Here is a 26,369-nt window from a genome sequence, read left to right on the forward strand (position 1 = left end):
TTATAGAAGTTCACCTATATCATTTTATAACAATGAACCTTACTGAGAAGTAAAAATTCATTTACATTGTTGTAACAGGTTGAGTATAATAATGAGGGGAAGAGTTCTTCCTTACTTGATAACACGCTAGTGCCCCAAAGTGCAGTTTTCAAAATGAGAGTGAAAAAAAATTAGAGTGGTATGGTTATATTATTTCCCTTATGTAAACTAGTGCTTTTTTCTTAGTTTCTGTAAGCAGGGTGATAACCAACATTTCTACCCTTTTTCTGTGAAAGGATGATCAGATATAGTTCATATTATCTTAATTTTATCTGTCCAGAGAACTACACTGAGATACAGTTGTTTGACTTAAAAATAATTTAGATGTTAAAATTTATAAAACCTGAACCACTTTGAAACATTTTAAAAATAAAGTTAAATACGTCTATGAAGAGAATGTGAATGGGTGTTAGGTTAGTAAGAAATTTCAGGCTTTAATGACTGAGATTTCTGACAATTGAGTACCAAAAATTGAGTTGTTTAAACTTCTTTAGTTAACGTATTTGTATATATTCAAAGATAGGAAATGCTCATTTGTAACCCGAGGTATAGGAAGAATATTATGCTAATATATGTAACCTTGATAGTTACTTTGATTTGTCCTGAAAGAAAAAAAAACAGTTAAACTGAGTAGTGAAGACCTTGTTATAAAGTTACTTAACTGTCATGAAAAGCTACATTTAATAAACCATTTTCAAGCCAGAGTCTTACTATCTTTTCTAGTTACTTTAATATTGTGTCAACAGAGTAGCTGAAAATTAAGGACCCTGATGGACTTTTAGAGACCATAACTCTTTTGTCTTAATTAAATGAAGTTGCTGCTCAACATCAATAAGCAACACATAAAATTGGAGATAAAACTGTTTCAAAAGACTTCTTTACCTGCATAATACATCTTCATTTCCAGGATGGAAAATTAGTGCCAATGACTGTTTTCCATAAAACGGATTCTGAGGACTTACAGAAGAAACCTCTCCTGGTACAAGTATATGGAGCTTATGGAATGGATTTGAAAATGAATTTCAGGCCTGAAAGGCGGGTGTTGGTGGATGATGGCTGGATATTAGCATATTGTCACGTTCGGTGAGTCATGTTTTGTGTGGTGTATGAGGGCTGGAGCATCATCACATGTCTGGAATAACAAGATGCTGGGGAGCAAACATTGATTTGCTCATTTGTATTCCTAAACCTGTGCTAGTGGAACCTGGTTCACTAGCAGAACACTGGGTCTGGGATTAATTAATCCCAGAAGCAAAAGGGTATCTTTTTAAGATTTTACATCAGATTTTTTGAATTTTTAGAATAGATAAACCAGTGTCTATACTAAACTACATTATTGTTTTCATTTCATTCTCCTGAGTTTCGATTTTTCTAAAATAGCTTCTTAAGACTCCCTTTTTTCTACTCTGATTTCCATATTATTTTGCTGATTCCAAGACACAAATAGTATTTTGTTTCTGTTTAAATCCTTTACCACTTTCCCATCTCCACAATAAAATCCAAATCCCCCATATTAACATCCTAATGATGTGGCTTATCTTCACAGCGGCATCTGTCAGCATTCCCCAAATATGCCCTCCTCTGCAGCCATGTACATCCTACACATGCAGCCTTTGCTGCATCATTTGAAATGACCACCTCTGTGACCTCCCACATGCTGTGTCTTGATGTCTTCCCTTTCTTTTTGTTGTTCTTCAGTTTCTCCGTCGTGTCCGCTCTTTGTGGCCCCATGGACTGCAGCACGCCAGGCTTCCCTGTCCTTCACTGTCTCCCAGAGTTTGCTCAGACTCATGTCCGTTGAGTTGATGATGTCATCTCTTTCTTTGCCCTTCTGGGAACTCACATTCTTCCTTCAAGACTCAGCTTAGGTGTCATCTCCTTAAAGCACTCATGTTCCTGACTCTCATATATAGACAGGTGGATAGTCTCTGCTCTGGTTCTGCTTCTGTTATAGCAGTTACTGTGTTGCTTGATAGCTGTTTTTCCCCGAAAAATTATGACCTCCAAGACAGAGGATTTCTACTTGTTTATATTTTTAAGGCCTGCATTTAGCACAATGCCTGGTAAATAGCAAGCAGGCACTCAAAGCATATTTGTTGAATCGTTTTGATTGTCTACATCAGGGGTTGGCGAACTTTTTCTCTGAAGAACTAAATAGTAAACATTTTAAGTTTTGCAGGCCACATATGGTCTCCACTGCATATTCCTGGTTGATATTTGTTTTTTCCCCCAACCTTTAAAAATATAAAAATCCTTCTTTGCTCAACGGCCATATAAAAACAGGTCTCTGGGCAAATTTAGCCCATAGGCTATAGTTTGCTGACCCTGACCTATATCGTTAATATTTTTTCCCCACTAAAACTTTTTTGCCCTTTAATTTCAGGGGAGGTGGTGAGTTAGGCCTCCAGTGGCACGCTGATGGCCGACTAACTAAAAAACTCAATGGCCTTGCTGACTTAGAGGCTTGCATTAAGACGCTTCATGACCAAGGCTTTTCTCAGCCAAGTCTAACAGCCCTGACTGCTTTCAGTGCTGGAGGGGTACTTGTGGGAGCATTGTGTAATTCTAGTCCAGAACTGCTGAGAGCTGTGACTTTGGAGGTGAGTACTCTATCTCTACTGTTTACCGAACAGGGAGGCGTGAAGTAATAGATGCTCTAAGAAAAATTTCCTGTTCCAGTTTTACCATTGCATAGAAGTATAGCAGAGCTTTTAAATTTTAAACAGAGAATCGTAGCTATGGGAGAACTTCCTGACAGTATTCTTTATTGATTTTTAAGGATTTCCACTAGGCTATTCTCATTGATCATTTTATATCTGTAAGAGCAGTTAGAATTGGTGGAAAAACAGCAAAGCATATATGACACACCAGATCTAGGAAGATCTAGGAAGTCAGGCCGAACACACTGACTCTGGAATGTATGAAATCCTTTGGCTCTGTTGGCATCAACATTTCAGTCCTGGATTTACAGACTCTCTATTTTCAGATACTCCATTTTTATTAATGGTTATTAATTCTTATTACTACTCCTAAAGGAGTAGTTTTTCTGTACTTCAGTTGAAATACCTTGACCTGTTCTGGAAAGGCTCTATATAGTCTTTTGCTGGTGTCCAAAATTATGAAATTACAGCATCTCATTCACCTCCACCATTCTCCTGCTTCCTGGTTAGTGTAGGGGCAGAGGACATTTTCCTCTTCCCTCCTAGTTTCTTCTGGCTGGTCTAAGAATTAAATTGACATGAGGCGGATTAACAGAAGAAAATGAAACAAAAGTTTAGTGACATGTATACCTGGGAGAGGCCCAGGAAAACTGAGTGACTTAACACAATAACCAGAGCTCTCACCTTAATGCTGTCTTCAGCTAAAGGTGAAAAAGGGTGTTGGAGGTACTGATTTGTTTGTTCAGGAGACAGAAGGCAATTCACATGGAGATGGAAAAGTGAAAGTCTGGTAAACAAATGTTTGTTAGCAGAGACCAGGGAACACAGAGTGGACTCTGGTCTCTAAGCATTTCCCCAGCACATGTCATCCATATTTATTATCTGGTGATATTCCTGTAATAGGCCCTCTGTCTAAATTCTTCAGGCAGTTATAGAAGAGGTCAAAATTTCTTTCTGAGACTTTCTGGACCTTGATTATTTTCAGCTTAAAATAATCTGGGGGTGGCAAATTTTGTTCTTCTGCAGTAGGTAACCCTAGAAGATAATTAGGATAGAGAGAGTAAATGATTTTCAGGGTTTTTTTTCTTTTAATTTTGAGGGTGTGGGGTATACTATAGGCTTGTATGAAGTAAATAAGTGTTAAATAATCTTACCCTGTAAATCTGTTTTTAATAGAAATATTAAGTATAGAAGGGGGAAAACTCCATGCAAAAAGATAATAATGGCAGAATTATAAAGAAAATGTGACTAACTTTTGACTTTGAGAAATTACTTTGACTTTAGAAGTCAGAAAGGAAATCATCAGAAATGTGTATATAAGGATATTTACCCCACATTGCTTGTAACAGTGAAGATCTGGAGTTAACCTAAATATCCAACAGTTCATTCAGAATTTGGGGCATATTATGTCTGATTGGTAAAACTAAATTATGTGGCTACTTTCACTCTGAGGCAGAGCTGGGACGGGACCTATCTGGCATTTAGCATCTACTGTAAGAGGCAGCCAGTGTCATAAGGTTAGGGATACTCTAAATGCAAAAAAGAAGCTAAGTCAAAGATATTAGGCAGACAAAAAGAACTGCATTTGCCCAATGTACTTGCTTAATGTTAACAGAAAACAAAGCTGAAAAACAGGTTATCAGAAGATTATAATGGCTTCATGAACAAAGCAGCTGCCATTTCTTTTAACACTTGCTATAAACCAATGAGTGATTTTATTTTTCAACTTGGATATTTTTCAGATTTTCTTCAGTTAGCATTTATTACCTTTTTATAATGTAAAGTGTCCAGCTGAGTTTATTCATGTGTTCTGGGAGTTTTATTTTTAATTGTGGTAATATAGCATAAAATTTATCATCATAGCCATTTCTAAGTGTGTACAGTTCAGTAGTGTTAAGTACATTCACATTGTTGTACAGTCAGTTTCTATAACTAATCTTGCAAACCTGAAACTCTGTACCCATTAAGTAGCAACTCTCCAACTACCCCTCCTCCCACTAGGCTCTGGTAATCACCATTCTAGTTTTCTTTGAATTTGACTACGCTAAGGTACCGCCTATATAAATGGAATCATACAATGTATGTCTCTTTACAAGCGGTTTATTTTTACTTAGATAATTTCCTGAAGGCCCATTGTGTTGCAGCAAGTGTCTTTCTTTTTAAGGGTGAATTTCATTGTATCACTGCATTTATATTTTGCTTATCCATCCATCTATCAGTGGACCCTCGGGTTACTTCCAGTACTGCTGTGAACAGGGGTGTACTCCTCAAGACCCTGGTTTAGTTTCCTTTGGATACACACCTAGGAATAGAATTGCTGGATCATGTGGCAATTCTGAGTTTAATTTTTTGAGAAACCAGTATACTGTCTGCACCATTTTACATCCCCACTAACAATGCACAAGTGTTCCCATTTCTCCACGTCCTTGCCAACACTTTTCTTAATAGAGCCTAGTGGATGTAAGATGGCAGCACTTATTATATGAGAAAAAGAAAACTAAAAGCAAATTGGAAGATAAACCTTTTATCATTCAAAGAGTCTGAATACCTTAAAAGCCAGTTACAAATCTCAGGCCCTGGTTACGGACTGGGTAATTAATCTGGCTCCTGGGAATGTACATTGCTGCTTGAGCTCTGTTCTCTCGTGTCAGCATGTATATTCATAAAGTATAGTGTTATCTGAAACTCATTTCACCAATTTATTAATTGAAGTTTACATCTCTCTGACTTTTTTTTAAGGCACCTTTCTTGGATGTTCTCAACACCATGATGGACACTACACTTCCTCTGACATTAGAAGAATTAGAAGAATGGGGGAATCCTTCATCCGATGAAAAACACAAGAACTACATAAAACGTTACTGTCCCTATCAAAATATTAAACCTCAGGTAGTGAAAGGCAGTTGTGATACTATCCTGAAGTGACAGAGAAAATCATTAGAAGGATGTTTACCCGAGGTGAAGCAGGAATTTAGTAAGGTCTTAATGTTGTGTCTCCTTATAGTACTCAGACACCTCTCAGCCCCTTCTCTGCTCATACTCCTTGCTTGTTTCAATTTAATAGCTCAGGAGACTAGATTCGGTAAGATCGGGGTCTCACTAGTCAAGAAAAGGTTATTCCAGGTAACAAATAGTCTAGTATCAGGATGCTGTAAATCTCAAAAATATCAATTGAGGAGAAAAAAAAAGTCTATCACTTAGGGGAAAAAATAGAGATAATTGTCTTTCATAATCCATAAGGAATGAGATCATAAGGAATTCTTTGTACATCTCTTTCCTTTCAGCATTATCCTTCAATTCACATCACAGCTTATGAAAATGACGAACGTGTACCTCTGAAAGGAATCGTAAACTATACGGAGAAACTCAAGGAAGCCATCGCAGAGCATGCTAAGGACACCGGGGAAGGTAGGAACCCACCCGGGAGCGGGGGACCATCACCGTCAGTACTGCTCAGAGTAGTACATCTCACACTGCAGACCAAATGAGTTACCCAGAATCATAGGCAAATCACTGTTTTCCCTGTGTTGACTACCCAGTAGAAGCAAACATAATGGCTATAGTTGCCGTGCCTCTTTTTCAAAGGACAGCATTAAAAAGTTAGGCAAGGCACAAAGAAAAAAGTTAAATTTATCAAACATAACTTGGAGGTATAGTATCATACTATATCATACCATTCATTCATTTAACAAAATTAATTGAGCTATTATTCTTGGGATTCTTTTAAGTCTTTGCTCTGGAGCTTCCATGCCCAAAATAGCAGCTCTAGTTTTCTCTAGATCGTTCAGTTGTATTAAAGAACTCTCACCTTTTTTTCCTTGTCAAGACATGGGAGCGTCTGGGCTCAGGGTGGAAAGAGCGCACATAAAAGTTTTCCCACAGTTGCCTTCTATTCAGCTCCGCATCTCACTCCCTCCCATTGCTGTAGCTGGTGTTTCTAAGTCACAGGGCTCTCAGATTCCATAGGACCCATTAGCTTCTTTCTCGGTCACAACCTTCTCCATGTGGCCCTATGATCTTTCCATCCACCTCCTCCTACATTTCCTGTTTCAGAAATTTGTTTTCTACTGCTCCCCACCCCATCCCACCCCCCACCTCTTCTTGTTAGTGGTGGTGGTGATGGTTTATGCCTTTCTTCTTCACTGTTACGGAGAAGGAAGTGACAACCCACTCCAATATTCTTGCCTCGAGAATCCCATGGACAGAGGAGCCTAGGGGGCTGTTGTCCACAGGGTCACACAGAGTCGGACACGACTGAAGGAACTTAACATGCATGCTTGCATTAGAGAAGGAAATGGCAACCCACTCCAATATTCTTGCCTAGGGAATCCCAGGAACAGAGGAGCCTGGTGGGCTGCCATCTATGGGGTTGCAGAGTTGGACACGACTGAAGCGACTTAGCAGCAGCAAAAGTTTCACTATTATTTTAGTAGAGTGCTTGAAAAGGAGAGGGGTGAAAGGGGTGGATCTCAATTACCCAAAACCCTTCTAATTGTTTCATATATTAACTCTTTCAGGCTATCAAGTCCCCAATATTATTTTAGATATTCAGCCTGGAGGCAACCATGTGATTGAGGATTCTCACAAAAAGGTATGTTGTCAAGCCCCTCTAAGGTGGTAGATCCCCAAGTAGTGATGTACTCTGGTTACACAGGGTTGTGCAGGCTCCTTTACCAGCTGTTGGGTCTGTGGCTTAGACTTGGAAGAGGGCAAATGCTGAGTCAGTAAAGAGGAAAGGTTCCTGATGAGTGAGCTCTGTCAGAGAAAGTAATGGAATCTGTCATTGGGAGCTTCCACCTCTGTGCCAAATAAAAAGATTCTCTTGCCATAAATTGCTGATTTCATAGTTGTGTGAAGATGGATAGACAAGGAGAGACTTGGAACACTGGAGTTTTACCACAAAGGCCTTCTAATTTTTTTTTTAACGTGTTTCTTTTAGATTACAGCCCAAATTAAATTCCTATATGAGGAACTTGGACTTGACAGCACCAGTGTTTTCGATAATCTTAAGAAATATCTAAAATTCTGAAATGCTGCATTCATTGGGAACTGGAAACACACTGAAGTCTTTCATAGTCATATTTCCAATTATGTTCACAAAAATGAGTTTTTTAAGTTAGTAAATAATTTTTTAAAAATTTTATTCCCCATCCAAATTTGGTTTCATAAACAGCTCACTTACTTATACCATTTGTCTCCACTGAGGCACATGCCCCTTAACCCAGGAAAGTAACTTTCAAACCATGCTGCATAGAAGCATATAGAGAAGGCAGTGAGGGAAGGACTGCTGACAGCAGAAGTCTCCCCTTTCTCCTTCAGAACAGCTTAGTTTTACTGTGATATTCTTTGAACAGTTTACACATCAAGTTCCTGTTTCTGATAGTGAAAAATTTTAGGCACTCTGGCAATTAAGTCATCCTCCAATTTCTATACCTGCATTTTCTGGAAGAAGGTAACGTGCTTCCCATTAAAATTCATTAGATCTTTCTAATCATCTGGAGTCCTAGGTGCTCTGATCATCTCTTATTGATTCTATTTCAAAAAGTTACAAGTTCCTGCAAGTGATCATTTTCTTTTAAACATTTTATTATTCTTGAAAAACAATTTAAGAACCTCCCCTAAAGCAGTTTCACTCAAGTTACAGAAATATCTCAGAATTAATGACCATTCGGGACTTCCCTGGAAGTCCAGTGGTTAAGACTCCATGCTCCCAATGCAGGGGCACAGGTTTGACCCCTGGCCAAGGAACTAAGATCCTACATGCCATATGGTGCAGCCAAAAAAACTCCAAAGAATTAATGACCACTCATAAAGTTTACCCAGCAGCGTGCTGCTATATGTGAAGTTACTGCAAATGCTTAGACTAGAACAGAATGCCACTGTCTCCATCTCTTTCATAGAGGTGCCTAACACAAGCTGTACAGTATGTTTAATACCCTGGAATAGCATGCCCGGTTGGAAACAAAACATCTATCTTTGAAAGCTGTTTGACTATGAAGGAGATTCCTAGTGTTGTATTCAAGGATGAGTCCTTCTCCACTGGCCAGTGTAACAGCATGCGTGTCAACTTCACGGCCACTGTAGGCAGAATTGGTACTTAACCTTATCCTCACTCTTGTGGGAATGTTTGAAATCATTTCCTTTAGATTTAGCAGTGATGATTCTCCAAAATTCAGAACCATGAGGAAGACTCTGTTTATCCCATCCAGCTCTCTTGTGTACATGATAGAGTGGTTGTCACTCTTCAAGTAGCAAAACCACCCCCTGCTGAGGAGCAGCTCATTGGCATGAAGCAAACTTAATTCTTGATATAACTTCAGTGCTGATCTGGGCTGAGTCTTTTGGACCTATTTAAAAAAAAAAAGAATACTAACATAAATTTTTGATTCGAGAATTATTTGTATCAAGAATTACTTCCCAAAAAAACTTGCTTCAATTTTATCCCTTAAAATAACTACTAAATTTTAAGTATGACTAAGTAGGGAAGCAGAGTCCATGGGGGTAGCAAAGACTCAGACATGACTGAGAGACTGAACCGAATAGTTTATTTAGCTGCTAATAGCAACTACAGATAGGATTTCACCTTGTCTGGGAGTTCTTGCAGAGTGCAGTTTCCTGCTACATTTTGGCCACAGCTGATTTGGATGTCAAATTTGACTCCACTAGATGTCCGTATCTAATTTAATGGATATTTAACATGCCTAAATAAATCCCTTTATGCTACATTTAACTGGCAGAAAAGCAGCCATCCTGGCCATGGACTCCAAGGACTTCTGTTGAATTGGGGTCTCTCTGTTCTCTTTTGTAGAATAATGTGTAGGTTGGTGTAACTTCAGGAGATGCTAGTTATGAACAGAAAATTGCAAAAAGGGATGCAAAGCAAAATGCTGTCTAAAGTGAAAGAGATTGCACCACTTTTTTTTTTAACCCATAAAAGTAATATATGTCCATTAAAGAAGATTGAGGTAAATTTTATAGCTATATAAAACAGACATAATTTAATGTTATATTTTTCTTGTTTTTTTCCTTTAATATTTCAAACATCTTCTGTTATTAAATGTCATTTTAATGGCAGAATAATCATCCAGTTGAATGGTTATACCATACTTAACCATTCCCTTTCATTTTGACATTTGAGTTTCTAATATGCTTCCCCCATATTTGCATTATTTATTTATGACACAAATATCAGAAAGACAATTACTGTGTCAAGGAGTATGGATACTTGATACATAATGCCAGATTTGTCTTCATATAAGCAGTTACCAAGTCAGTGATAACATTCATTCATTATAGTCTTGCCAGTCATGTTGACTTCAGCAGTAGTGGTGGTTATTTGGGGCAGGTGTCTAATGTGTGGTATTTAATAAATGTCTGGAAAAAAGTGTCTATTCTGTGTTTATCAGGTACAGAGGTATTTATGGTACATGTATATGGTATATGTATATGACTTGTCAGCTCACTATTAACATTTTGTATAGCCTTAGATAATGCATGAAAAAGCATAGTTCAGTGCCACGTACATAAAAAGTGCCCAGTAAGTGTTGTTACTTTTGTCTACTTGATTTACCACTTTCTAGAGGTATGTTCAAGCATCTCTCTCTAATTGTGATTTCTTAGTTTCTCTTTACAGTTCTCAGAGTACTTGTCTTATATATTTTGAAGCTATTGTTAGATGCATAGATTCATGATTTATAGTGGAATGTTCTTTTATCAATTCTTGAAAACTGCCTTTGTCTCATAATGCTTTTCATATTGAATTCTATTTTGTCTGCTATTAAATATTTCCCCACCTGCTTTTTGTAACTTTATTTTTTTAAATAGACAATGCATGCATACAATATAAAATTCAACTATCAGAAAAATATAGAAATAAAATGGTTTTCTTCACCTCTTCCCCTAGCTTTCCATTTACTCTTCCCAGAGATACACTCTTACTGTGTATATATTCTTCCATTTTATGTATCATAGGAAATGTTACATTCTGTACCTTTGCAAACATAGGTAAACATACTTTTTCCTTCTTTACACAAATAGTGGCATGTTACCATTCTGTAGCCTTTATTATTATTATTTAGTAGGTCAGAGGTCATCTCATATCAATCCACACTGAATATGATTTTAATATGCATTAAAAATTGCATACTTATCTCTTATATAGATTAACTGTAATTGATTCAACTGGTTTTCTATTGATAAAATATATAAATCATTTTCAGAGTCTTCTGGAAGAGATATCTAGGAATGAAATTACTAAATTAAAAGGTATATGCATTTTTTTGTTGTGAAAGCGATAGTCAGCTGGCAATCTTTCTGGGTCCTTTTGTTTTAGCTATGTCTCTTATGTCTTTGTTTTCTAGTCCAAGAGTTTTTATCTTTTAATAGGTGAATTTAAGCCATTTATATCTGTGATTACCATATGTTTAGACATAGTCCTATAGCCTTATTTCATCTTTTATTTTAATTGCACTGTTGTTTTATCTTCTTTCTTTTAGCTTTTTATTGGAGCACTTGGCTTTCTTTATGTACTTTTTTTCCTTCTAATATCCTTTGAAAATTATCGTTTATGTCTGTTCTTCTAACGGTTACCATTAAAACTGTAATGACCATTTAAAAACATTTTTCTTAACACAGCAGTGCGGTTCCGTATAACCTCCTGCAGCGCTGAAAGCTCCGTATCTGTGCTGTAGAGTGTGGTAGCCACTAGCTGCTGAGCACCTGAAATGTTGCCTGTGTGACACAGGAACTGAACTTTTTAATTTTAGTTATCACAGTGATTGGTGGTTACTGGACAGCTCAGCTCTAGAGTGAGTTACTCTGTCTCCGTCCTCCTAAAGTGCATTAGCCCCCGCGCATGTGTGCTCACTCACTTGCTGTCACACGCACCCCTTCCCTGCCACTACTTCCCATATAGAAATAAATCACTAGCATTTTTACTCCAGAATACCTTATTTTACATTATATATCAAAAATTATTCATGCTTAAATTTTGCTGATTCCTTTCCTCACTATATTTTATATATCATATCTTCCTTTTAGATTCCTTTTGGTTTTGTTGGAGTCCCCAGTTTCTCTTTCAGAAACTGGCTAGACACGGTAAAATTTCTATCCTTGTTTTTTCATTTTTGCTCTTGAATGCCAGTTTAAATGGATATAGGATTCTTGGTTTAGAATCAAGTTTCCATTACAATTGTGAAGGTAACGTTCTAATGTGTTTTAGTATCCAGTTGAGAAAGCTGATGCCAGTTCAATTTTTAGTCCTTTTCTCAGGCAATCTGTTTTCAAGTTTCTTTCTGTTTATTTTTATGGTTTTCTCTTTATTTATCTCTGTTCTCTTCTAAAACTCACTTTTTGTTATATGTTGGAATTCCTAGATTTATTCTCCACATATCAAAAATTTTCTCTCTATACTGTTAACTTCTTTGCCTTGCCCCCCCACCATTTCCCTTGGAATATCAGTATCTTTGTAACTGGTTCTAACAACTCTTTTATGACTAAGGATGTTAATCATTTACAAATAAATACCGTATTTTATTGCCATCCATTTGCCATCATTTCATTTATGGTGTTTTATATTTGGGTTGTGTATTAAAATACAATCATGTTGTGTTTAAAAAAAAAAACTTCTTTGCCTTTTTATAGTACACCCTGGGATAAAATCTTGCGTCAGTTTTCCAGCACAGTAATTAGAATCTCTATTTTATTGTTTATTTTGACAATATTTTTATATTTCTAAGATATCAAATCATTTATTTAAGAGAGTTAAGGGACTACATAAAATAACCTACCAGGGAAGGGGCGATTTTTTTAGTAATGAAGTCTTATGTCATTATTTTCTTTGCTTTCTTCAGGGTTTTCTTAGTCCCTCTCATGGTCTTGATTGTTCTCAAATGTAGTGTGATTTTTGGTGATTCATTTATTTTTGTATTTGATACTCCATATTTGCCTGTCTTCAGTTGCCTGTCTCTAGTAACTGCAAAAAACCACGTTGGAGGTGGGTCTGGTTTGTCTTTGGGGGTGTGGGGGTTCTTTTCTTGCTTAATAGTAACCAAACCTAGGGTCCTGCCCTCCTTTTAAGGCCTCTGTGAATTGAGGGGTAAAAGCTCTTATTTCTGAGATCATTCCTCAGTGAGTCCTCCCAGGGACATCACTAGAACTGGTTTTTCTTCTGCTGTTTTTCTTTCTTGTGTGCTTGTAGAAGTTTAACACTACTTCAGGTTTTGCTCTACTCATTCCACGAAAGTCTGCTCACCAGTCAGGCCCTGGGTTTTTCTCCTCCGGCAGATTTTTGGGCAGCCAGTTACGGCGGCGCGGGAGCCTTCCTGCGGTGCCCTCACCTGTCCCCGTCTGTGCTGTTTTCTCCTGCGTCATATTTTAGACTGGTTTCTGTGCTCTTGTTTCTCTGTAATCTTAATTTTACTTTCTATCTTCTGTAAATTAAATTCTCACCTTATTCTAGGGCTCTTATGGAGGTGTTTTATTAAAATGGCATTCCCTGAGGCTTTTGGTCACCTTGATTATGATTATAGCATCCCCCCAAGCATGACTCATGATCATTTTAAAGATGACTAATCTGACCATTACTGTAATTTGCATTTACATTTTCCCATCTGTGCTGGTGTACATTTTTACGTAAGATTTTTTACATATCAGATTCAAATTGGCCTATGGGAATATTCTGGACATTTGGACATAGTGAAAATCAGTAAGTACACTTAATCCAAAACACGAATGTTAAAATACAGATTTTGTGTCTCACAAACCTACCTACAAATTTATCCCTGCAGTGCTTGGAGCCGTAAGTTGTGGGAACAGGAAGGTTTACTTGAAGTTCTATGTCAGAATAATCTGGAGAGTTTTCAAAATACTTAGTAGATGCTATAAAACTTGTATCCTCACGTGATGCCAATAATTTCTCTTCCACTTAAGTAGTTTAGAGTGTGTTTTCCCATGAAAACACCTGAAACTATTTCACATTTTTCTGGTCTGAGGAAATGTGTTTGGCTCTTTGCTGGAATTAATGCATTCCTGTTTAAGAAATTTGTTTGCTGAACTTGGCAGACTCAATCACCATGAGAACAGAAAACAGTAAAGGCAAAAGCTGGAGGGTATGCTTTTCCAGAGCAGCTACTTCTAGGGATAATTCATGTCTTTAGTTTCTGTAGGTAAAACAGCCTTGCTCTCAAGAATCTTACTTTAGATTGATTGATCTCCTTTCCTTCCTTCCTTTAGAGAGATAGGAAAGGAGAAAGGATAGCTGGCTTGCTGAAAGACCTCCATAAAATGTGCTTAATATTTCATACCTTAGAATCATTCCAATGATGAGTTGTATACCATATGATAATGCTGTGCACCACTTCGTATTTTCACAAAAACATGACTTGCAAACTCGTTAAACATGAAAACTACAAAAGAAGCCTATGTGATTGATTTAAAGAACACCAGTTAAGGTTTTAGACAACTCAAGGTGAGTGTGTGTTGTCAGCAACAGAAACTCATTTCCTGTTTCTGGAGTTAGTATAAAATTTTCATGGATACTTACATCAACATTCACAGTATGGTAGTCTGAACTGGTGGGTAACCAGGTATGACTGCCTTCAGAAAAACCAGCATTTGAGCTATTGTCCCACTGCATTGGTGACTTTGAGAAAAGAGTACCCTATGTCAAGACCATAAAGAAAAAAAGTTACCTGGTTATTAAAAGAAATGTAATTTGGCCATGATTTATTAGTAATAAGTATTTAACTCCCTAATTTCTCAGCTAGTACTCAAATTCATTAGCATTCATAAGGAAAAGGCTTTGACATTCAGTACTTAAAACCAGCTTTACACTTTAATTGGAAAACAGTTAATGACATCTTGAGTGTGAATAAACTACTAACTGAACATCAATACATGCTTAGAACCTTTGCTGGTTTTCCCTAAAAATGAAAAATGTGGGATTTCAAAACGTGCCATTTACAGACTCATTCTGCTGTGATACAGCAATGGTGACTTCAAGCATACAGCCATGTAAGTAAACCTAGATTATATCCTTTTTAGCCTGGTTATTGCATGAGTACATACACAAATTTAGGGGCTTAAATAGAAAAGATTTCATTTTGACCAAATACTAGGGAAATTGGATCTCACGATTGAAAGCTAACCATACAAAATACAGGTTCAAGATCTTTTATCTGCTCAGCAACATAATTGTGAAATCCATAGCCTCAAACAAAGATAAAATTTAAACTACTCAGGCCTAAGGTTGTGCATAACATTTGTTAACATAAAAGGAAGAATCTTTGCGCTATGGCCAAGCCATATCTAGCAATACAGACAAGCACTACAATTGGTGTTCTTAACTCTATATTTCAGGTAGAGGGCAATGAATAATATTCCAAACTCAAAACAGGGCTTCTTAAATCTTAGTTCGCCAGAGAATTGGCTAGAAAATATCTTTGAAATGCAGATGCTGGGCTCTCTGTGAAAAACTCAATCGTGTGACTCAGGGATCAGCATTTTTACAAGCTCTCCAATCAAGAAAGCTGAAAAATTCTCACTGCCTAACAGTAAGAAACAAAAACTAAGTAATCATGATTTTGGTAGCAGAATAGAAATAGTAAATTCTTTGATCTGGCAAAAAAAAATGAGGTGTGGCGCATGGTTAAGTTATATTAACTTACAACATCATAGGTTTCGTTGAGATTTGCGGTTAAAATGTTTCTCATTCCTATTTCTTCCCCATAGTAAGTAATGGGAGTTCCAGGCAGTGTGAAAACAAGCATGTTCATGATGTTGACATATTTCTCTCCCAGACGAGAAGTCAGCCGGACATTGTCTGGTCCACCAGTCTGAAAGGCAGATACTTTTTTTTTAAGTGCTCTATATAGAGTTATCTGGAAGACTTACGTTTCACAAAAAGTTCACCAGGCAGAAAAACATGGTTAACCATGGGTACCTTGTATCACCAAACATGAATCTGAGCCCTAACCCTGCTCCTTGGCTATAAAATTGTGATCAACAAGATGGTGGTAAAAAAGAAAAAAGAAACAACAAGATGGTGGTAACCCTTTACTTCATGATGGTATTGCAAATAAGACATAATTTATGAGAGAACCTATTAATATTTTCACACATTTGGATAAGAGAAAACTGACAGGAAAGGAAATATGTTTCCCCCTGAGGAGGGAACAGGTGGAGAGGGACAGGGGTGGGACGGAGGTGAGGGCGAAGAACGTGGGTGAGAGGGGGAGGGACAGGGGTGAGAAGCAGCCTGATGTGTCCCTGTATATGTGTGAGATTTTCGAACTTTTCAAAACAAATTTAAAGTTAAATCAACTTTTATTTTTTAAAAATCTATCAAAATTTCTACGGGGTTTTCTATTTAACATATTTCTTTGTTGGTGGTTTAGTCACTAAGTCACGTCTGACTCTTGTGACCCCATAGACTATAGCCCACCAGGATCCTCTGTTCATAGAATTTCCCAGGCAAGAATACTGAAGTGGGTTGCCATTTGCTTCTCCAAGGGGATCTTCTGGACCCAGGGACTGAACCCGGGTCGCCTGCCTTTCAGGGGGACTCTACCAACTGAGCCACTAGGGAAGGCCCATTTCTTTGTTAAATGTTCTAATTACATGTTTTAACAAACCTTTCCATAAACCACAACTCAAGTCTTGTGCATAAGCCAAGCATGGCACTTTCCTGTCTACAAGTACTTTCACACCTACATTATATTTTATTTACCCCATTCACTGCAGTCCTGTTGGGTACTATTATCTCCGTTTCACAAATGATGACACAAGCTGAGAAACTGCATCATTTATTCAGGTCAGGGTTATAACACAAAACCAGCCTTTGAACTTGAGTCTAAAAATAGGAACTTAGTTGTTATAATTCAGCAAAAAAAGGAAGTTTGCCTTTTTTTTTCTTTAGATCTACTAAAACTCTCTTTACAATTACCTTTCTATAGACCATTGTAAAGAATTTTTCTATTTTTATGGCCAGAAAATCAGGTTAAACTTTGCCACTGTTTATTCTTTTCATTATCGCAAAAGCATCTGACAAGGAACTCTGTGATTTCTCAAGTCTTCTGGACCTAGAGCACTCTCCTTTTTCAGAACTGAAATCAAGATCAGCAATGTACAGAGATCAGGGCCTCTCACAAGTCAGTGATACCTGAGACTTTCAGCATATGAAAAAACCAAGTGCTAAAACTCCGTTATAAACTTTGTATAAAGGGGCACTTCTGGAATAGTGGAGTAAGGACCACCAAAATCCCTAACATGAAAGAAAGCAAGAAGAATGCTGGCAAAAAAAAAAATATATATATATATACTTTTTTGGAACTTGGAAATGAAATGCTTACTAGCAATCCAAGGAGTATTCAAGAACATCTGGGTCTCAGTAAGAACAGTAAGATTTGTGTCATTTTAACTGGCCCTAACCTCCCCTCAGATTCAAGACAGCCTTGAAAACCAACAGTTAACTGTAAAACCCAGCAGCCTAGTAGAAGCTCTGGAAGACCAGAATAGCGTTAAAGTTCATCAAAAGCTCCACCTCTAAAGAACTGTCACTATTTACCCTTTTCAGCAGCTCATTTTTGGATGGATTTTTTTCTTTATCTGCTCTGACTCTGAGCTGAGTATGCAAATCATCTTATCCGGAAGGCATCTGCCAGAAACAATTGATTACTTGCCAGAGGTGGGGTTACCAACCTGGGCCAAACAGAGACTGACCAGAAAAACTTAAAAGTTGGAAATGAGATGACCATAATGGGCTTTGAAAGGCTCTGACATTTTCCTGGAATCTAGAAGACTGCACACATGCACAGGTGCCCAGGGAAACCCTTTTGGCCAACCCTGAAGCTCTAGCAAGAGAAAAGTAGAGACCAAGGCAAAGTTGTAAGCTGCCTACAGGAGTGTTGAAAGCGTCCCTCCCTCCCCCACTCCACTAATAGCCCCTCGGTTAATGCTGGGAGACTTACTGGTTCAAGGCTTCTAGGGAATCTTAACAATCATTAGTGACCAAGCAGAGACTTCAGTGGCCGCACACGACAAATAACACAGATTTTTACAGAATTAATCCACGAAAGTCAATGAAGAAACAAACACTGGGGAAGGGGAGAATGTGATTTTCAAAATTTCTACACTGAAACATCCAGTTTTCAACAACCAATAAAAGAATACAAGACGTGCAAAGAACCAGGGAAGTATGGCCTTAGTGGATAACAACTTTAACTCCATTCATAAATGTGTTCAAAAATGTAAACCATATCTGCAGAATTCCTTAAAAGTATGAGAACAATTCTTTATCAGATAGATACTATCAATAAGGAGAAATCATGAAAATGAACCAAATCGAAATTTTAGTTGAAAAGTACAATAAATAAAAAGTTCACTGGAAGGGCTGGACAGATTTGATCTAGCCAAGGAATCAGCAAATGGGACAGATCAGTTGAGATTATCTGATCTGAGAACCAGAAGGAAAAGAGAGAGGAATGACAAGAACCTGGTCAGGAGCTGGGATGGGCCCAGCTCACTAAACTGTCACAAACTGAGGGGAAGGGGAAGGTCACCTACAGACTTGAGCCCCTTGTTTCAGAAGTGACTAGGCAGTGAGCACGCCAGCACCCTATGCTGAGCTGGGCATAAGGACTTACCATCCAATTCGGCCATTTTCCTTCTGGCATGTTTTCCATCCAGGATGTGATAACCTCAAACACACTGTTGCCAGAAGGCTTGTCTAGTTTACTGAGGTAATTGTTGAAGGGAAAATCTGCTTCTTGGATAAAAGGCAACCCATAGTACACCATGGTCTTGGTGATGCTCTCTCCATGGGCTTCAGTCCCCATGAACCTGTAATAGTGAGAAGTACCGTGTCGTCAGGGTCTGTGAGGAGATTGGTAAAGCGCTTTGCAGCTGCTATGCCTCAAGGACAAGAAGGGAATGAATGCACACTATTTAACCATGTCAGCTAGGGCTTACTAAGGAAGCAGAATCAAGCCAGACGAACAAGAAATGGCACGCTGAGTCGACTGGCAATTTCTCAACACATTAAACCGAAAGACTAGCCTAATACTAAGTCATGTCTAAAAGAAACACATTTGGATCTCAATCAATACTGTTCTTTTCTTTCTAAATCTAAATGAAACTCAGTAACTTCCAGGAAGACTTTTCTTTAGCAATTCTCATCACTCCACTTAGAACGTACAGTGTATGTCTGCATATAAGGTAAGGGGGCTCACCCAAAAAACTTCCCCTTGTATTTGAATCCCCCTAACCCTTGAACTGCAAGGAGATCCAACCAGTCCATCCTAAAGGAGATCAGTCCTGGGTGTTCATTGGAAGGACTGATGCTGAAGCTGAAACTCCAGTACTTTGGCCACCTCATGCGAAGAGTTGACTCGTTGGAAAAGACCCTGATGCTGGGAGGGATTGGGGGCAGGAGGAGAAGGGGACGACAGAGGATGAGAAGGGGACGACAGAGGATGAGATGGCTGGATGGCATCACCGACTTGATGGACATGAGTTTGGGTAAACTCCGGGAGTTGGTGATGGACAGGGAGGCCTGGCGTGCTGTGATTCATGGGGTCGCAAAGAGTTGGACATGACTGAGCAACTGAGCTGAACTGAACTGAAAGTCTCACTTTATTATTGGGGTGCACTATCAGTTGTTGAAAAGCAAACACTCTTCAGGGAACATATATTTGCCTGAAATGACCCACATCAATGCTGGCTTTAGCTGGTTGAGACATTACAGCGAATGGATAAGTACACAGTATCTGGAGCTGGGGTGTTTCAGTTCCAGTCTCACCTCTGTCATCACTGCCTGTGTGACCATTACCTGTATGCCCAGAGTCTCAGTCTCCTCATCTGTAAAACGGGGACAGTTATCAGAGGACCTGCTTCAAGGAGAAATTTCTTGAACTCCTTTTCCAATGATTCTACTGGGTAATCAATATAAACACTACAGGAGTTAAGTTCACTGAGTGTTTATTATGTGCCAGGTATCGTTTTAAGTGTTTCACAGACATCTCGTGTAATCTCACAACAGCCTTATATGGGTGTCAGTTACCACTTTTCAGCTGATGAGAAAACAGACTTTACTAACCTTACGCCGGCTCAAGGTGGCATATCTATTATGCCTGAGGACTCCACCTCAGGCCCACCTGATTCCGAAGTTGTGTTCCTAACCATCGTAATCTATTAACAGCTTAGCTGGAACATTTGCATGCTAACAGGGCAAATAGTAAATAATAAAGACTAACCTTTAGATAATACATTATCTTTTAATTAATTTTCACAAAATTCCTGTGAATACATATTGTGACTAGCATCGTTTTACAAAAGAGGAAACTAAATCAGCAAAGTTAAGCAACATGAGAGAGTATACCAGGCCCTAGCGTAACCGAGTTATGATGCACTGTAATTACACGGTTTGTTAAATTATAACTGGAACCTCTTGAGAATGCGTGATTGTGAGGGATAAAGTGCAGATCACACGCTGAGCCTGTGGTTACCTGTATCTCCCTGGCTCCCTGCTGTACTGATTCATGGTCTGCCGGAAGCTGCGGACAATGTCATGCATTCCCACCTGTGTGGTGGTGAAGTCATGGTGCAGCTGCGAGTAGTGGGTGACCGTGTCCTTTGAAAACAGGACAGCATGGTTAGCATAATGTCACATGTCAGATGCCCATCGTGGCCTCATGTGGACTGTCTCTTCAACAGACGCAGACCAAAACACACATGCTTAAAGATGGTCCTAAGGCTTCCACTGCTCAAGGGATTTTGTTCACGGAGAACACTCAACACTATTAGTGTTTCATTTTGTGCTTAACTTATTAACTGTAAATCTAGTAAACAAGTTAAATTTTACCAAACAGCTAAACATTGATTACAAATGTATTTAACAAAATCCTCCTAAACATTTTATTGTCCCAAATGCTCCACATTTTTAAAGGCAAACAAAAGAAATTATCTTAATGATTAGAGTCCATTATTAGATTTGTACTTTATCTGCTCACAAAATTATTAATACCATGCATTTAAATTTGGTTTTTTACCACTTTTGTCCTTTATTTCTTATAGTTATACTTTCTCGGGGTTTCAATAATTTTTCCTGATACTGATTTTGTGCTTTTCAAGGGTGACAATAATCTTCTAGAATCAAAGTAAAAGATTATATCTCATACAAGCTCAGTTTATAAGTCCTGGGTTAGGACATGGACAGGCTAGACAGTTCATGAGTTGCCATTCATTCAGTGGGCCCCTTTTTAATAAGTGATTTTCTCTTGCTAGATCAAGTGAAGTTTTCTGAAATCGCCAATATCTTTGGAAGTTACATGTCCTTTAAGTTTTTCTTGGGTAGTACACAAAATCCATTGTTCTGGTCATGTGTCTTCAGTGGAAGCATATGCCTATCTTCTGACATATTATAATTAGCAAGGTTATTCTGGAATTTCTTCTCCAGGTATAAATGCTTCTCTTTGGGACAGCTGGCTAACATATAATCTTTTTTTCCCCTTCATTTTTCCTTTCTACTGGAAGTCATGTGCAAAAAAAAAATGGCTTAATCATAACCTTGGTTCATGACATGGTCTCATAATTAGCCCATGAATGGCCAGCTTCCCTTTATTACTCAGATAAGATTATCAAATTGATAACCATATGAATTTAATTTTACTTTCTAAAAAGGGCATCATGTTATACATAATTTAGATTTTTTTGCTACACATTATATCACTAAGGTTGACCCATATTGCTATGTGTCACATTAATTCATTTTGACATACTCTTGTTATAAATATACTAATCTGTTATTTTGAAATGCATTTTAGGACTGCTATCTACTTGACCACTGAAAACAGACTGTAGAATGGTGGTCAACTACAGGAACGGGAGTGGCATGTGATTATTCCTCTGTCTCATGTGTGACATGGGAGGGGGGAAGGTTGAAAACCACTGGTGTGAAAGCACAAAAAGCTCAAATTCTGTTGCAGATAGGCTTGGCTGGTAATTCCATTTATCACCTGTGTCACCCTGATAAATTAATTTCTCTAAGATTTGCTAACTGGGGATCATGAAACCTCACAGGATGCTGAGAGAGTTAAATGGAAGGAGCACATAGCATACAAGTGACGCTCAGCAAGTGTTATTTCCTTTCCCTTCTGCCTACGTGTCCTTTAATGACTGCAAAAGCACCTGGGGAATTTAAGCCACCTCCCTTGAGCTTGAGTGAGTGACAAAAATTACAAAGTTATGGCCCTCAGTGGAGTCCACACTGTCCATGCCCTCAGAAAGTGATCTTTAAAGATCCCTCTGGAGGGAACCAGTAGAAGGAAATATATAGTCGCATGCATTTGAAACTCCTGCGTTTCCTAAAGAAAATGATTCAAAGCGCTTCCTATAGGCAGAACAGAACTCACCTCTGGTAAGTAGTGTCTCAAGCTAAAAAAAAAAATACTACAATAACATTTTCAGAAAAGAAAAAAATATAAATAAGTACATGTATATTTATAAATATATACTTATTTTACAATATATATTAAAACTATGTATACATATATTATATGTTTAAAACTTTACCGGGATTTGGGTCTTATTCACTTGGACCTCATCTCTCAGATGCTTTGCTTCTAGAAGAAATTGAAGAGCATCGAAACTAAAGCCATCAACACCCTTTGAGAGCCAAAACTGTATAATTTCCTAAACAGGAAGAAGCAAAAACGCTTGGTTATATCAACAACACATTGTTGTCATGAGGTTTAATAAAAGTCTTGTCTGTTAGTGACTTTCCATCACAAAACAGTCACCTCCACATATAAAAGTATCTATTTAGCACAGTAGTGTCTGAGCCTCATGAACTTTGAATAACTGTATTTATGGGCTCCGATTCTTCCCTCATATTTGAATTCAGAATGTTACATATGTAACTGATGCTATGTGCATGTTCCCAAAGTTCAGACTCCACTCAAAATGAAAACATGAAGCCACAATGAAAGATAGGACTCAGGAGACACCAGATACATAGCTTATCTCCCCCATGCTCAGTTCCTTAGAAGTCACCCCAAACTTACAGAAAATAACCAACTAAGCAGCTAGTCATGAAGGCTCTTCCACCAGACTGGGACATTTTGGAGGGAAAGACTGCAGCTTTCGTGTCTGCTTCCCTTGCCACTGACCTAGCCGTTATTTAGTGAACCAGTTGAGGAATGAAAGAACGATATCAACCCCAAATGAGTCAAAGATGGTGTGATACTGTTGGGACATCAAAGAAGTACAGCCGGTTCCCTGGCTTCGAGGCATCCACACAGTAGCTGGGGACACGTGAGCGGGTTACCTAACACAAGGCAGGACACAGTTCAGCATCATGAGAGGCGCTTCCCCGGTCTGCATGACTGTTGGAGCACCAAGAAGATCAAAGTTAACCTGAGTGGGCATGGACATGTGTTTCCTCCCTTCAGGCAAGGAAAAGCTAGACCTTGGCTTGAGATACCATCAGAGAGTAAGCCTAGAACATTCTGGACTGTTTTGGGACAGCATGAGTCAAGCATGGAGGCAGAGGATGACTTGACCTGTATGGGGACAGTTAAGAAGACCAGGTGACCTTGAAAAGCAGAGGGCCTGGTCGCAGTTTCCTTCCCCCTGCCAACCCCTCCCAGCTGGGCCTACTCCTGCACCCACCGAAAAACACCCTTCTGCAAAGGGACAATAGCTCTCCCTGTTCTCCTTTCAGCTCAATCCTTGCCAAAAGGAAGTTTCTACAGGAATGTGTACATCATATTTGGAGGAGATGGCAACCCATTCCATCACATTAGAGCAGAACCGCCTGTACCTTAGGGTACTGGAGTGAAGAAGCCAATTTTCACCTAGTGAGGGGAACAGAGCTACAGACCTCAAATAAGGACTGTCCCCAAAACCACTTGCTTGATTCGAAGTGTCTTTCTTGTATCTACATGGGCATATGAGGCCTCTTGAGGCTGCAGGTCAAGGCTCCCAAAAGTTTCTCTAGGCTGAATGCAAGGCTGATGTCAGTCCATTTAAGGTGAAATTTTGAATGGCAAAGCTTAAACAATTTTTTCAAATCTAAGAGCAGACTCTGCTGCTGACAAGCCTCATTTTGAACACAGCTGACCCAAATGCCCTTAAGCTGGCCCTACCCAGTGGAATTCCTCTTTGGGGTACAAGACCCACAAATCTATTCTTACTAGCATCCTTCTTCACAAATTCATTCATTCAATAAGTCTTTGGGTTCCAGTTAGGGACCAGGCACTTAGCTAATAGGCCTTGGAACTAGAACCACGTGTAAAACACAACACAACCCAGACACAATCCTAGGTCTCATGGGTTTTTTTTTAAGAATCCTCAGCTAGACAAATATTAATGCAAAAATACTTAAGTCACAGACATGATAAAGCTTTTAAGGAGAGGAGCATGGTAACACAAGAGGGTGAAACAGCAGGACTTGCCAGGGAGGTCAGCACAGCAGGATGGCAGGAAGTGAAGGCAGTTAAGTTAAAGATTCAGTTAGAGAAGCCCCAGATAGGAAGCCACCTCATTCACAGAACAGGATCCATAGTGGTTCTGAAGACCCACTTAGCATGAAGCTAACCAAGCTTAAGTTTCAGGACCCTTCACCGCATGGGCCCCTTTCTACTAACATTCATTTTTCATTCTAAATAACGACTCTATTTTTTTTTCTGTACCTAATTTTATATTCTTTTTATTGTTAAAAAAGTCCCCAAATTTTGGAGGATGGATACATGGATATGTATGGCTGAATTCCTTCACTGTTCACCTGAAACTATTAAGATATTGTTAATCAGCTATTCTCCAATACTGGAGAAGGGAATGGCAACCCACTCCAGTATTCTTGCCTGGAAAATCCCATGGACTGAGGATCCTGGTAGGCTACAGTCCATGGGGTCGCAAAGAGTCGGACATGACTGAGCGACTTCACTTCACTTCTTCATACTCCAATATGAAACAAAATGTTTAAATTTTTTAAAAAGCCCCAGATTTTTATAACCTTCAGATCCCATACAACCGGGGTCTACCCCCAGGTGGCGCTGTTCTAAACAAGAGAGAACAATGGAAGAGAATCCAGGGTGGGGCACAAATAATCCACTCAAGCAGACTCTGACAAGAATGTAGAAAAACATTAAACACCAGGAGTTGTAAACATTAAGCTTTTGAGCACTGATTTCCTAGAATAAACCTATTCATTTTCTTCATGGGGTCCTCATTCACTTTGGGGATCTCAGCATTGCTAACTACTGAGCCGACATTAAAAAATGAGAAACCCTGACCTCAGCATAGGCATATGGCCCTGGCAGGGCTTTTCACTGTAGTCTGGTAAGAGATGTTATCATTGCTTGATGAGACAAAACTAAAAAAGTCGGGTGCTTGTTTTTGAGAGTCTTTTTTTAAAATTTTTTATTAAACTTTTTATTTTATACTGGAGTATAGCCAATTAACAATGCTAGGATCATTTCCAATGGACAGCAAACAGATTAAGCCATACATATACATGTATTCATTTTAAGAGGCATTTTACATGCTGAGGTCTTCACCCAGATAATCTAAAATTTGCTAAATGGCTCTTGAAAAATATTTTCATTGTGCTATTTATTGTCAACCAGATAAAAAAAGAGAATTCCAGATTTTAATGGTTAACCATCTCTTTATGCCAACTAAGCTCCCCTAGTGTGCCGGATGCAGAAATGGGCACGCAGCCTAGTTCCCAGGTATGGTGACCCATGTAGGGACCGTGGGACTCTAGGGACAGTACACTGTGTCCCCAATTTCTAACTAACTCCCATGACATCACGCAGCCCTGGTTTTTCCGCCAGGCATGTCTACATTCTTTTCTCCTTGAACAACTTGCTCCTCTGAGTGAAAAAGGAATTAGTTTAAAGCCTTGAGGCAAAAAAAAAAAGAAAAAAAACCTTGAGGCAAATCTTCCCTTTTGAGGTGACTGACATTACTGGATCCATTTACCTAAAATAAAAGGTTTGGGACAAAGAAAGTCTCTGCTGTTACACGTGATGATATATAAGACTTCCTCTTGCTAATGACATATACCCCAGGTCATCTGTCTCAAGAAAGAATGAGAAAGCATAGGATATTTCAGAAGGACAGAGAGGAAACCATATCCTCTGCTTATAAGCAAGGAAGGCAAATCAGCCCTACTGGTCTTCAGAAATCTGGGTAAAATTCTCTGCTGACTCTTCCAGAAGCAGAACATAGGTCACAGGCTCCAGAATCTGACCCATAAGAGACCATCCCATCTCCCCCACTGTCCAGCTGCATGACTTAGGTTATATGCATGACATCTAAAACCTTGGTTTCCTCATCAATAAAAATAATACCTGCCTTACAGGAATTCTGTGAGGATTAAATGAGGTACTGCTGCCAGAGTCAACTGATGCTTTGGTCTTTGTTCTATGCTTAGTCGCTCATTCGTGTCTGATTCTTTGCAATCCCATGGACTGTAGCTTGCCAGGCTCCTCTGTCCATGGGATTCTCCAGGCAAGAATACTCTCCTCCAGGGGATCTTCCCAACCCAGGGATCGAACCCAGGTCTCCCACATTGCAGGTGGATTCTTTACTGTCTGAGTCACCAGCAAAGCCCAAGAATACTGGAGTGGGTAGCCTATCCCTTCTCCAGGGGAAATTTCCAACCCAGTA

At 38.8% G+C, this 26,369-nt stretch overlaps 2 protein-coding genes across 7 annotated transcripts in view; one reads left to right on the plus strand and one right to left on the minus strand.

Moving 5' to 3' along the window:
* The window catches only part of PREPL (prolyl endopeptidase like), a 37,289-nt gene extending 26,793 nt beyond the window's left edge, over positions 1–10,496 (plus strand). For all 5 annotated transcript variants that reach the window (XM_065929350.1, XM_065929351.1, XM_065929349.1 and 2 more), the window contains 6 exons: positions 947–1,122; positions 2,423–2,639; positions 5,439–5,588; positions 5,984–6,107; positions 7,217–7,290; positions 7,639–10,496. In XM_065929350.1, coding sequence (XP_065785422.1) covers positions 947–1,122; positions 2,423–2,639; positions 5,439–5,588; positions 5,984–6,107; positions 7,217–7,290; positions 7,639–7,728 — 831 coding nt within the window. In that variant the 3' untranslated portion in view covers positions 7,729–10,496. The remainder of the gene's footprint in view (positions 1–946; positions 1,123–2,422; positions 2,640–5,438; positions 5,589–5,983; positions 6,108–7,216; positions 7,291–7,638) is intronic.
* The window catches only part of SLC3A1 (solute carrier family 3 member 1), a 36,771-nt gene continuing 19,007 nt past the window's right edge, over positions 8,606–26,369 (minus strand). For both annotated transcript variants that reach the window (XM_065929355.1, XM_065929356.1), the window contains exons 6-11: positions 22,266–22,385; positions 20,201–20,325; positions 18,341–18,536; positions 15,365–15,532; positions 14,242–14,358; positions 8,606–9,046 (exon numbers count right to left, since the gene is read on the minus strand). In XM_065929355.1, coding sequence (XP_065785427.1) covers positions 8,606–9,046; positions 14,242–14,358; positions 15,365–15,532; positions 18,341–18,536; positions 20,201–20,325; positions 22,266–22,385 — 1,167 coding nt within the window. The remainder of the gene's footprint in view (positions 9,047–14,241; positions 14,359–15,364; positions 15,533–18,340; positions 18,537–20,200; positions 20,326–22,265; positions 22,386–26,369) is intronic.

Source organism: Muntiacus reevesi, chromosome 3, assembly GCF_963930625.1.
Source record: "Muntiacus reevesi chromosome 3, mMunRee1.1, whole genome shotgun sequence".
Lineage (NCBI taxonomy): Eukaryota > Metazoa > Chordata > Mammalia > Artiodactyla > Cervidae > Muntiacus > Muntiacus reevesi.